Raw genomic sequence first — 13882 nt, 5'->3', positions numbered from 1 at the left:
ATTAAAGAAACTCTTTGGAGATATTTCATGACACTGAAAATGCAAAGGATAAAATGTTGGGAGCTGACCCAAACTTAGAAAGGAGTATGACAATTTGCCAAGATGTAGAAAATTCTCACTCTGTACTGTAAGTTATATGATGAAATGAAAAGGCCAGCATTATTAAAAAAGAACTTTTGATTTTTTTCAAAGAAATAAAACATTTCAATTTTCAATATTTCTAATGTTTTAATTACAGTATACCAAGTATTAGTTTCACTATTTTTTCACTTCCCTGTACATTTATAACTGCCAGTAATTTTTTTAAATTTTTGACAAGGTTTTAAAAGTCACAGAACAATTGTAACTTTTCCCATTGATTATTAAGATTGCTTTGTGCAATTTCAGTTTGTATCGTTATTATTGCTGTCCTATATTACCCCACAAAGTGAAGACTTTCTGTATTAGGTCTGTATAATCATATTTATACAAAGTCTATATGCTATCATCTATAGTCACTCATTCTATTGATTTTTGAGGATGGGGAAAAGATTGACAAGAAAAGAACAATAATTATTTTTAAATAAGAAAGTAATTTCTCATTGAATTAGTGCTTTCCGATGATTTTTGAATTTCTAAAATAAATAAGTAAATATAAACATTATCCTATTTATACTTGTATAAACTGAACATCCAGTAGTCTCATTTTTACTCCTTCTTCTGTCAGACTCTATCAGAACCCTGAATGATTTTTTTTCTTTTTTTTAGGTTGTAATCTCCTTTAGGGAAGGAGTGAAATCTTATTTGATATAATTGCATAGCACAGACCCTGGCATACAGTAGACACTCAATTATATTTATAGAAGGGAGAAAGTAATGAAGAGAAATTCCTGAACTCTTTATGCTATAAACAAAAGTGTATTTTTAAAAAAATATTCATGTAAAATAAGAAAATGATCACAATCATTCCTTATTTGTATAATGTTAGGAAAATATAAGGAAAATGTAAACAGGACCTGATCCATTACCTTCTCTAACCTTCACAATACTTTAAGAATATAGACTTCAGATGTGTGATGTTAATAAAGATGGGGAAAACAGGATTATGGACTTTGATTAAAGATAACACACCCGTTTATGTGAATATTTTGTCATACATATCAAAACAATATCCTAATATGAATTTTTTATCTCTTGTGGGTCATTTAGTTTGCCTTCTTTTGGCATTTAGCTACATTTCTGTCGTTTATAACATAAGCATGCCACTTTCAAGTTTTAACATTTTATAATATTAAAAATATTTACCAGATGCTCATAATTCTTGTGAGTACCAGTAGGATAGATTAGATTATAAAAATGTGTTTTAGGGGCACCTGGGTGGCTCAGTCGGTTAAGTATTCAACTTCAGCTCAGGTCATGATCTCATGGTTTGTGGGATTGAGCCCCGCATTGGGATCTGAGCTGACAGCTTGACTGCTTCAGATTCTGTGTCTCCCTCTTTCTCTCTGTTCCTCCCCTACTTGTGCTATCTCTCTCTCTTTCTCAAAAATAAATAAATAAACATTTTAGGGACACCTGCATGGCTCAGTTGGTTAAGCATCTGACTTCGGATCAGGTCATGATCTTGCAGTTTGTGGGTTCAAGCCCTGCATCAGGCTGTGTATTGATGGCTCAGAGACTGGAGCCTGCTTTGGATTCTGTGTCTCCCTCTCTCTCTCTCTCTCTCTCTCCCACTCACTCTCTCTCTCTCTCTCTCAAAAGTAAATAAACTTAAAAATTTTTTTTTTAAATTATGATGTAATAGCATTTACCATCCAATGATGAATATTTTTATACTTAAAAGATAACTATGTCCATCTGAATTATTTAAAAATGTGATAAAAAAGTAGTTTTTACTGTTTCCTACTGTCACGTAAAGGCTCTGAGGGAAGCTTCCCAGGTTATGAGCCTCACTTGTGCATATGCAAATAACAGCATCATTTTTAGGACTATGATGCTAGGTAGCATGAATATTTATTTCATATCTCTTCTAACATAATGTTGATAAATCAACTCAATAAACATCTATGTCAGCTAAAGAACAATACCCCCTCTCCAACAACACATATGATTTAAAGTATAAATAGGATAATGTTTATATTTACTTATTTATTTTAGAAATTCAAAAATCATCGGAAAGCACTAATTCAATGAGAAATTACTTTCTTATTTAAAAATAATTATTGTTCTTTTCTTGTCAATCTTTTCCCCATCCTCAAAAATCAATAGAATGAGTGACTATAGATGATAGCATATAGACTTTGTATAAATATGATTATACAGACCTAATACAGAAAGTCTTCACTTTGTGGGGTAATATAGGACAGCAATAATAACGATACAAACTGAAATTGCACAAAGCAATCTTAATAATCAATGGGAAAAGTTACAATTGTTCTGTGACTTTTAAAACCTTGTCAAAAATTTAAAAAAATTACTGGCAGTTATAAATGTACAGGGAAGTGAAAAAATAGTGAAACTAATACTTGGTATACTGTAATTAAAACATTAGAAATATTGAAAATTGAAATGTTTTATTTCTTTGAAAAAAATCAAAAGTTCTTTTTTAATAATGCTGGCCTTTTCATTTCATCATATAACTTACAGTACAGAGTGAGAATTTTCTACATCTTGGCAAATTGTTTTTTTTTATAGTAAGTAATAAGGAAGAATTTTAAATGCTTAAACAGCTCACCTGATTATATTCTGTTATGACATTAAGGTAGAATATGTAAATGGTTTTATGCATGTAAATACACAAATACACACCAACATAAACATTTTAACAATAGATTATATTGTGTACCCTATTTTTAATCTATCTTTTAATGTAATATAATTGTGGATGTTTTCCATACCACTAATGATTTTATACTAATGATTTAAAATAAAAATGACTGTTAAAGGAATAAGGGACATTTTATATATATATACACACACACACAGACATATATATGCAAATATAGATCTAGATTTACATTTAGGTTGTTTTGTATAATTATATTATTTTATGAGTTATTATTATTATTTTTTAAATTAATTAATTTATTTTGAGTTTATTTATATTTGAGAAAGAGAGAGAGAGAGAGAAGAAGCAGGGGAAGGGCAGAGAGAGAGAGAGAGAGGGAAACATAGAATCCGAAGCAGGCTCCAGGCTCTGAGCTATCAGTGCACAGCCCAACACAGGGCTTGAACCTACTAATTGTGAGATTGTGACCTGAGCTGAAGTCAGACACTTAACCAACTGAGCAACTAAGGCACCCAATTTTATGAAATTAAAAAAAAATAGATAATAATTCTTGTGAATAAACCTGAGCAAGTCTTGTCATGAAAATTTCCAGATATTCCCCACATATATTTCCTAGAAGATTACTGTATTGATAGGTGTAAACATTTTAAGAATGAATTTCTTTGTCCTTATTTGTAGTCAAGACAAAGTAATTTGTATCTGGCTATAAGAATAGACAAAATATATAAAGAATATATAATATATAATATATATATATACAGGCACTGAATAACAGAAATAGGTGGGATCCTGGAGAGATCCAGGCCAGTGGGTGAGGCCACAACTATCACAGGTTTTCATTTGCAAGCACTTTCCAGATCATCATGTATTGGGAAATGGTGCCTAAATGAAGAACAGTCTTTTCTGGGCTGAAGAGGAAGAGATAAGTTTCAGAAGACTGTAATGGATGGAATTTCCAGGGAAGGACATTAGACAGAAAGCAGATTTATTTATGTGGGTGGGTTGAAATAGGCCAGAAGCCTATGTGGAGAATCTCTAAGCCCTTAGCCTAAGGTGGGATCCTGAGTTTGTACAGGAGAACTTTGTAAAAGCTCACAAGGAGGAACTACTGGGGAACAAACAGATGAACAGATTCCAGAGGCTGTCTAGGATGCGAGTGGAGGCTCAGTGCACTCACTTAGCATCTCATTCAGTTGAGACCAGAGAGGGAAGCAAGACTTTAGGACTGATCAGGTTTTAGGGGCCATGACCTAAAACCCAAGACAAAACCAAAACGAAGTCATTACAAAAAGCCAATAAACACAACAAAAAACAAAAAAGCAAACCTGACCGGATCAAGAGAATTTTCTCTACTACAAACCCCTGCCAAAACAAAGCCCAAAACAAGGGATCATCCATAATATTTAATATATAATTTAAAGTCCCAAGCAAAAACTGATAGAATCCAATTTCGTCAGAACTCTGAAAAACAGTCAAAGGTTTACAACACCAAGCAAATGTTGAATCAACGAAAAGCAACTAAAAAATAGTGACAAAGCCTTGTAATATTTTTATTTGCCCTTGCCTCACCCCCTCCCCAATGCTGCAGATATTGTGAAGAGGGCAGCAACCCCACCCCCTTCCAGTGTGGAACCCTGGTCCCAGGCTTTGGAGGAGGCAGAGCAAACCTTATTACAGATAATTGGGTTTGCCTCTTCTAACCTATTTGGGGCCTACCAGAAGGACTGACTGATGCCAGGTGCTCCTCTTTGTTTTGTCTAACTAGGAATGTACTCAAAGTAAGTAGATTTGCATTCCTCAAAAACATTTTAAAGTAAATGAGCAGCCTACAGCAGCCTGAGGCAAAAGATTACATCCTTGAGGCATTCTCAAGAGCACTAAAAGCCTGGGAGAAAAAGGTGGGGAAAGTTTCTGTGGGAGATTAGAACATTAAAAAGTGCCATGTATAAGGGCCACCTGAGTGGCTCAGTTGGTTAAGCATCTGGTTCTTGGTTTCGGCTCAGGTCATGATCTCACTGTTCTGACAGTGCGGAACCTGCTTGAGATTCTCTCTCTGTTCTCTCTCTGCCCTTCCCCTGCTCTCTTTCAAAAATAAATAAATAAAAACTTAAAAAGTGTCATGTATACATGCATGCACAAGACTCAGGACACCTACTTAGAAAAGACCAGAGAAGATCCTGCACTTTCACTGAAAATTCCTGTAGGTTCGGTGCAGGCAAGAAGTGAAGCCAGTGGCAGGGGCATGAATAGCCTGGCAAAGTAATGAAAAGGAGCCTCGGCACAGAGCCAGTGTGCAAAGAAGCAGGGGAAGGGTGGCTTTTTTTTTTTTTTTTTCTTCTCTTTGCCATTTCCCCTCATTGTCTTTCTAAATATTTGGCAATTTAATAGGAATAGGTATAATATCTCATTTTCTAAAGTGACTTCATTTTGTTTCTAGTATAGTTGAATCTCTTCCGTGAATTTTCACGGACATTTATATTTTTACCATTCGAACTACTATTTTTATCCCTATTGCACCATGAAGAGCAATGATTCAATACTGTTTGAAGATATCGGTAAACTGGTAATGGATTTGATTTAATAAAAATTAAACTGTCTTCAGTAAGTCTTAGTTTTGAGAAATGTAGAGTTTAAAACAACTGCGAAAACTGAGTCAAATTTGGAAATAATCATGTGAAAGAATTTCTTAAAAAGAATAAATGGTATTGTGCCAGGAAAAAAAAACAATAAATTCCTTATTTTTTAAAAAACTGCCTCTTTATAACACCTATACTTTTGGCTTTCAGGGAAATTTTATGTCTGTAGAAGAACTTCAGGGACATCTGTTCTAGGCAGATGTTAATGGTCTCAACTTAGCATTTTGGTAATGAGAGGGGAAAAAATGTTCGTGAGGGAAAAGTGTTGAACCTTGTGAGGTCAAAAGGGTTGTTACAAACAGTGCAGTCTAAAGAAAGAATGAGAATGATTGCAAAGCTCTTGTAACTGCATCCCTATTGCTACCATATTAACATATTTCTAAAACATGTCCCATCCTTTTAAATAGAAAATGTTAACGTTATATAGAATATTCAGTAAAAAATGAAATGCAAGACAGAGAACTGACTTAATAAGAAATTAGGTCAAACTAAGAAAATGGATGATTAAAATTTTCTTTTAATCGTCTGTAGATGTGATTAAACTTGCTGAATCTAAATCGTTGCATATAATTTGACAGCCTTCTGAGTTAGATGCAAATGCATGAGATCCAATTGGAAGCAACAGGAAAAAGGAGGCATGTTGTTTAGTATATTAAATTTCCATAGCAGGTGTATGCAATGAGGACAATGGCAAAATCAGACATGATTGGCCTACTAAGAGAAAGATTCTGATGCTGTAATTCACTCTCTGGCATTGATAGGAAATGTAAGACTCACTGCAGCTAAGGAAACATCGATTCCTCCGTCCACTGGGTCTGAAATAATTATGGGGTGAACTAGTCACATTTTCTGACTTATTCAAATTCACCATATTTTGTTTCATTTTTGAATTACTGATTGCATGCTAATTCTAAATAGTTTTGAAGCATACTTTCCCTGGTACTGTAATAGTGAATTCTTTATTAAATAAGCATATGAATTGCCATTAAAAGGCCATTAATAAATAAACTATAGATGAATCTGAACAATCTGTTAACTACTCGGCTATAATAATCCTGTTGTTAGGTCATTTGCAAATACATAGACACACAAATAGCTTCCACTTTATACTATCCCTCTGTCCTCTACTCACCTTTCTTCCATTCAAATAAATGTGATCTTGTAGCTCTTGGGACAGATTTTGGAGAAAATCCGTGAATTCAAAATTAGAGGACAGAATAAACCCTAAAATTATGGAGCATTATGGAAGCAGATTCTCAGGTAGGATTCTTATGCTGTGCTAGACTCTCTACAGGTGGCCTCTCTTCCCAAAATATTATCTTCTTTCATTTTCTGGAAAATCGTTTTTTATTCTGTAGTCTTATTTGACACAGGCAATTTTGAGTTAGAAAGTCACTTTTAAATAAGTGAGTCAATCCCCTAAAAACCCCAAGGGTCAAGGAACCATAATTGCATGTTTGCACACATTAGTTTGATAGAATTGCTAAATTCCTAATGCCTAAATAGCTCAGTTGAAATTACAGTTGACTGTAAATTTAATATAAAGCAATTAAACAAATAAGAAAAAATGATAGAACAGAAAATAATTTAGTTAAATTTGAATAGTCAAATTTCTGAATGTGTGAGTACTTTTTAACTTATTAGAGATTTTAGAAATAATAAATTTAAAAATTGATTGTGTGCATTAAATGTAAAATTATCTATATACTAGCATACAATTAAATGCAAATCCTAAACTACAAAATTGTAAAACAAATATGACAAATGTTATTCTATCCTTACATTTCTAAACATCATTTAAATTATTACAAAAAAGTTAAGAAATTGATGGATAAAATGACAATGAAAATAAAACAGACTACCCATGAATATATGGAAACTACCACAGTTTTAGAAGTGATTGCTTAAACATTGATTAAGATATTATGAGATGGTTATTTCACCAAATTAGTAATTACAAAAATGAGAATGCTCAAGACTGTGAGATTTGTAGGTAAGACATTTTCATAGTTGGATCGGGAGAATAGAAAGTTGTAAATATTGTGGAAAGCATTGCAATAATATACTTCAAGATATTTTCATTTTTTTGTCTTTTTTACCAATAGTTCTACTTCTTGGTGTCTATGTTAATAAAATAACCAAAATGTTAAAAAAAAATATATGTCCATGGTAATAAATAGTAAAAGAGTGGATGTAATTGAATATCTAGCAACAAGGAAATATTTGATGTACAGAACATCCATAAATGAATTATAATGTAATCATTAAAATTATGTTCAGCAAATATTTCTAGGGAAGAAGAAATATTTAGGCTATAATGTTAAGTGATAATAAAAGGTATTAAGATATATCGAGTAACTGCATAGAAAAATAATGGAATGAAATTTGGAATATTGAGAGTAATCTCCATGTTGCAAAATTCAGGTATTTAAAAAAAATTCTCCTTTGTACTTTTCAGTATTATCATCATAAGCATGAATTATTTTATATCAAATGTTAATATTATTTAATGGGGATGTAAAAGAGAGAGGCTATTTAATTTTGGTTAAAACAGCCTCAGTTCAGGGGCACCTGGGTGGCTCCATCAGCTAAGCATCTGAATCTAGATTTTGGCTCAGGTCATGAGATCTGACAGTTCATGAGATCAAGCCCTGTGTGTGGCTCTGCACTGACAGCGTGGAACAATAAACTTAAAAACAAAAACCGGTCTTAGTGAGTGCACTTATTCATGCATTCAACTGACAAATAACAAACAACAAAGGGAAGTGATATATGAAGCAGCACATTACATGTGGATACTCCTAGTATTTCTGTAGAGCTACTCTGAGTAGTCTGTATAGGAGAAAAATTAGGCCTGATATTGAAAATTTTGGGAAGGTCTACGAAGCTACTGACTGAAATTAAATGCAAAAATAAATCCATCTTTGTACTTTAGAGAGACAACTCTGAAAGAACTATAGAGGATGATGGAATGAAAGAAGGCTGGAGGCAGAGTTGGGGTTGGTGAGTACCACAAGAGTCCTATGAAATACTATGAACACCTGAACTAGAGCATTGGCAGCAAGTGTGGAGAAGAATGTAAGGCATCCTCAGGATGGAGAGCCAACAGGACCTGATAAGCAATTGTATACGGTGGTGAAGGAAGGGAGGTATCAAGATGTCCATTTGTTGTCTCAGGCAACTGAGTGGGCAGTGACATCATGCACTGAGATACACAAAAGCGATAGATTTTGGCTTAAAAAAATACTAGGAATTTTAGAAGAGGTACCACATTAACTCTTATTTTGTATCTGGCATGTAATCAGTTCCACAGATACTATGAGCAAGACCCTGCACAGGACCCAGAACAAGCACCAACTTCAAGATTTTGCCTGGGGCCAGCCCAGGGTACAAATAACTTGTGTAATTTCCATAATGGGATTTTAATGGATAAAACCCTCTGGATTATTTTTTTTTCTTTCTTTCAGAAGAGTGCCAATATCTTATGTAATACCAATATACAAGTGTGAACAGGATATATTAGGAGAATAGCCTAAGGCTGTTTTTATACATGTGGTATCAGGGGTGATTACAGTTTCATTTTCTCACATAACTGAGTCAGACACAGCTCCTCTGTGTAGGGATGCATAGCTGTCATGTAGCAAGTCACAGCTGACCTATTTGAACAAATTAGTGAGCAAACATCCTGTGACTATTTCTAACAGAGACAATACTCACAGCAGTCTGTTTTCTTACTAAATAAAAGTTTTTAAAGCAATTCTGCTTATTAAAAACAACAACAAAATAAAATAAAACAATTCATTTTAGATATTGTTTGCAAAGCAAACTGAAACACCTGTAAGTCATGTTTCCTAAACAGAATTGTCTTGACAAAATTTACAAATTATATTTATAGAAATAATGTAAAAAAAAAGAGAAATGCTCATTCATGGATATATGGGTATATATATCTTAGATATACAGATATCTAAGGCTAAAAATACTGATATATAATGGCTTTAACCCAAATTTGATATATAATTGTAGACAAGTATGAAAAAAACTTCTAAAAGTCAACTTGTGGGTCTCTGCTGTCTCTGCTGAATGATCAATTTATTTCTTGCCTCTAATGGCACATTTCATTAATTCCATTATTACATTTGAGTTTCCATAGTTTGAATAGAATCCTACTAGTTATGTTTCTGTTTGCTTTTGGGCATGATTGCATAAATAACAATAGTGATTGCCTCCTTCATGCATGAAATAACATTTGATTTTAATAAATAATGCTAAGTTTAAATTTACACATGGTGATATAGGAACATTCTTCAAACTATAGATACAGTATGATTCAGTCATGTCCCATAGGTGAGCTAAGAGGAAGAAAAAAAAAGTCATGCTCACTTATAGTAAAGAATGCAAACTTTCATTGCAAAGTTATTTGACTTAAAATTCCATTTTACTTTGAAAATTTTCAATCAGCAACTACACAGTTTTATGTATTATTGCTCTAAATACTAAATGACACAAACATCAGCTTGTAATAAGTATATCCTTAGTTCTTACAGTAAACAAAAACAGAGAGGAAAACACACGAAACATAAAATTCAGTAAAAAAGAAAACATAAGTAGATACTGAACTTGTATAATGGATAAATATTTTTTACCCAGGTTCAGCATTTCATTTACATTTTCAAAAAATATTTTACCAGTGGATATTCCTAATAGAAACTTACAGCCTTTGGGTCACTCATTGCTCATGTAGCTGCATAGTACAAACAGTAAGAGACACTCCATTCTAACTAGAAATAGCACCTACTAGAGTATACTTTTGAAGTTTCTGAAACCAAATATATTTAAAAGGTTTTCTCTATTTCCTTTGATATTCAACCTTGATCAATTTTCATTTGAAGAGGTAATTGTAAAATCCCCAGAGTCCCCAAAACAACATAATAATTAGACATTCAAGCACAAATTCAAACAAAATGAGTTCCCATTTACCAAAGCAAATGATGTGAACATCTTACCTTTTGTCTAAATACATTGATCATTTTAATTACAAATCATGGGAAAAGTAAAGGGAATCGCAACATCCAATATATAGAATGTATGTGTATGCATGTGTGTATATATATTTTTAGGCCTTCAAATAATGTAGGCAACAGGTAACAATAATACAATAAAATATGACTTTAAAATACTGAGTGTACATTGGTAATGCATTACTTTTCATTTTATATACATTTAAAAATTGTTTTCTGTGTAGGGGTGCCTGGGTGGCTCAGCCAGTTAAGTGTCTGACTTCAGCTCAGGTCATGACCCTACAGTTCATGAGTTCAAGCCCCACATTGGGCTCTGTGCTGACAGCTCAGAGGCTGGAGTCAGCTTCAGATTCTGTGTCTCCCCCTCTCTCTGCCTCTCACCCTCTCACACACACTCTCTCTCTCTCTCTCTCTCTCCTCTCTCAAAAATAAATGAACATTAAAAAAACTTGGTTAATTATTTTCTGTGTGTAGGAGGGAAGTTTACTGAAGGGAAAGAATTGTTATATTCTTCCTATTATGAGAGCAGGATCTAAATTAGTTGAAGAATTGCCATGTGGAGGTCTGTGTAAAAGTCTCTGTAAACTCGGACAGAATTTGTACTTGGAAATGTGCCCTTTGTCCTAGTTTTGAGAGGACAGGTGTGTATGTGTGGGTGGGGGTGAGGAGATATAAAATGTAATGCAACTGCACAAGTCTCAGAAACTTTACCAGTGAGTCAACCCAATGCAAGTACTTTAATCTAAAAATTAAATCTTTGTCTGCATTGGAGATATAGTTTGATCTTTTTAAAGGTTAATACAAGTAATTTTTTTTAGTACTTTTCTGGCTATAATGATGGAACTTTAATAAGAATAAAGTGGGCCTGAAAATAAGCCCTTGTGTACAGGACACTGTATAGAGAAGATATTTTTCTTTTCTTTTCTTTCTTTTTTTTTTTTAATTTGAGAGAGAAAGAGAGAGAGAGACAGAGGGGGTGGGGGGGGGAAGAGGGGCAGAGGGTGAGAGAGAGAATCTGAAGCAGGATCCACACTCAGCAGATGCCGACACAGGGCTCAATCCCATGACCTTGGGATCATGACTTGAACCTAAATCAAGAGTCAGATGTTCAACTCACTGAGCCACCCAGGAGTCCCAAGATCTTTGACGATTGTAACAGGCCGATAGGTCAGAGTGACATGGCAAATACGGGTCTTAGTGATGAACTTTCAGAGCTGTATTGTGTTTTATTCTTTTATTTTTCCCATCTCTTTACTACACTATAAAGTTTTCATTCTCATTAAGATTTCAGGAAAGGTTTATTAGTTCTACTTTGTTCTGTTTAGAGAAAAGTAAACCAGTGAGGCCATCGGTAGTCAGGAAAGCAGATATGCAATTGTAACTGGTGACCCAAAATGACGCCTGGGTAGCAATCCACAAGAGGTGATAGCAATCCATTTGAGTTAACAAGGATTCTCAGCGATTTTTAGCAATATTAAATGAGATATGTTGAAAGGACAAAGAAAGGAGAGAAAGAAGGAAGGAGGAAAGCATGGGATTCTTGCAGACAGGTAGGAAGGAGGCTTTGTGTAAGGACCTATATTGGCTAGGTAGTCAAAGGAGAGATGATATCCTGAAGTCTAGGGAACTTGAGGTTTTGTAATATAACTTGAAGTTATATGCATATTGCAACATTTACTTTTTGCCACAACGAAGGAAACTCCCCTTCATGGAGGAAAAAAAAAAAGGAAAAGAAAACAATACAACTATGCTGACAAAATCATATTAGGTATCTAATTTTTAATTCGATTAATCTTATTCAGATTGGGTTAAATATTGTGCAGGAGCACTGACCACAACAATGAGGAGTGATCTGCAGGATCACAGTATAACAAGGATGCCTAAGTGGGACAGGAGGACAGAAGAGAGCAGTGGGTGCACAAAAGCAGACTGACAAAAATATCTTTGCATGTTTCTCAAACAACACCCAGTCCTTAACCTTGCTGATGAGAGATGCATTTCTTGTGGCTGATGAATTGATCTATGGGTATGTTGACAGCATTCACATATGTCTGATGTTTCTTTCCTTCACAGTGACACATCAATGCCCAGCCGGCTGTTGGGTGATTTGAAGTAATGATCTATCTACATTCGTGACTTTGTGAAATTTGCTATATTTTATAATGAGCTTCACATTTCAAAATAAAGAACTTCAGCAAATTAGTGATGACTTAAAGTGAAACTTTTTAGAGTCAATGACATATTTCATATAGAAGCTGATAATTTATTTTCCTATAGATGAAATGAGAAGAAACTATAGACCTCACTTCTCTTAATCCCTTAACTACTCTGCTGTTCATTTGACACAAACCCTGATCATAATATTCCAGAAAAGACTGATTTGGAGATATATTTTTCTATGAAGAGGGAATGTTACACTTACCTCAAGGTAATTACAAATCTGAAAACTTAGTCAGAAGTCAGATGCCCAAGTAACCACAACTAAGATGCCATTGGCCTGTCTTGGCAGGCCACAGCCATCCCGCTCTCAGTCATCATATGCTTTGGAGGAATACTGTTCACACATCTAAAATGCACAAAGGAAGTCTTTATAACCATCATGTCTGTGATGCATAATTGGGTGTGGGGTTGAGATATTTATTCTTTGTCTCTTTCTCTCTTTTTTTAAATAACATCAATGTACATATTCTGAACTATAAGCAGATTTACTCTATTTTTCTGTTATACTTTAATTGCTATTTTAGTGACTCTACTTATATTTATTTTATAATAACAGATGAGGTATGTAGTATTTATTTACTACATTTTAGGGATTTTCAATTCACCCTATGTTGACAGAGAGAATTTTTAGACATTGAATAATTTATCTTTTAAAAAATTTCCCTCTTAGCACCTGGGTGGCTCAGTCAGTTAGGCTTCCGACTTCGACTCAGGTCATGATCTCACTGCTCATGGGTTCAAGCCCCATGTCGGGCTCTGTGCAGATAGCTCAGAGCGTGGAGCCTGCTTTGGATTCTGTCTCCCTCTCTCTCTCTGTTCCTTCCCCACTCGCACTCTGTCTCTGTCTCTCTCAAAAATAAGTAAACATTAATTTTTTTTTTAATTTCCCTCTTAGTATCAACCTAGAAATCCTCTGCATGATGTTGGGGATTATATATATATATATATATATACGCATATGCATACACACACTCACATATAATATCAAATTGAATAGTGTCTATTTCTACTATATATCTCTCTCCTGGCACTTCAGTTAATAATCAAGTATTTCTTACTATTTTTTTCATGGTTTTATTTCAGGGTATGTTGCTATGTAAAATTGAGGACACATATTGTTTGAAGAAACTGCATTTATTAATATGTAGTTGTAAAGAACTTCATTAATTAATGAAAAATGTAGCTATGTTAGGTATGAGAGGTTAAGTTTTCTACAAATTTGTGTTCATTTACTGCAA

General features: G+C 34.0%; 1 protein-coding gene across 1 annotated transcript in view; it reads left to right on the top strand.

Annotated features, from left to right (window-relative positions):
• The first annotated feature begins 4898 nt into the window (after positions 1 to 4898).
• Positions 4899 to 13882, top strand: part of LOC106980072 (ribosomal protein L18-like) — an 89298-nt gene continuing 80314 nt past the window's right edge. Inside the window, 1 exon segment of the mRNA XM_053223360.1 lies at positions 4899 to 5026. Coding sequence (XP_053079335.1) covers positions 4899 to 5026 — 128 coding nt within the window.

The sequence above is a fragment of the Acinonyx jubatus genome, chromosome B2 (genome assembly GCF_027475565.1).
Source record: "Acinonyx jubatus isolate Ajub_Pintada_27869175 chromosome B2, VMU_Ajub_asm_v1.0, whole genome shotgun sequence".
Lineage (NCBI taxonomy): Eukaryota > Metazoa > Chordata > Mammalia > Carnivora > Felidae > Acinonyx > Acinonyx jubatus.
This window is presented reverse-complemented; position numbering and strand designations above follow the sequence as displayed.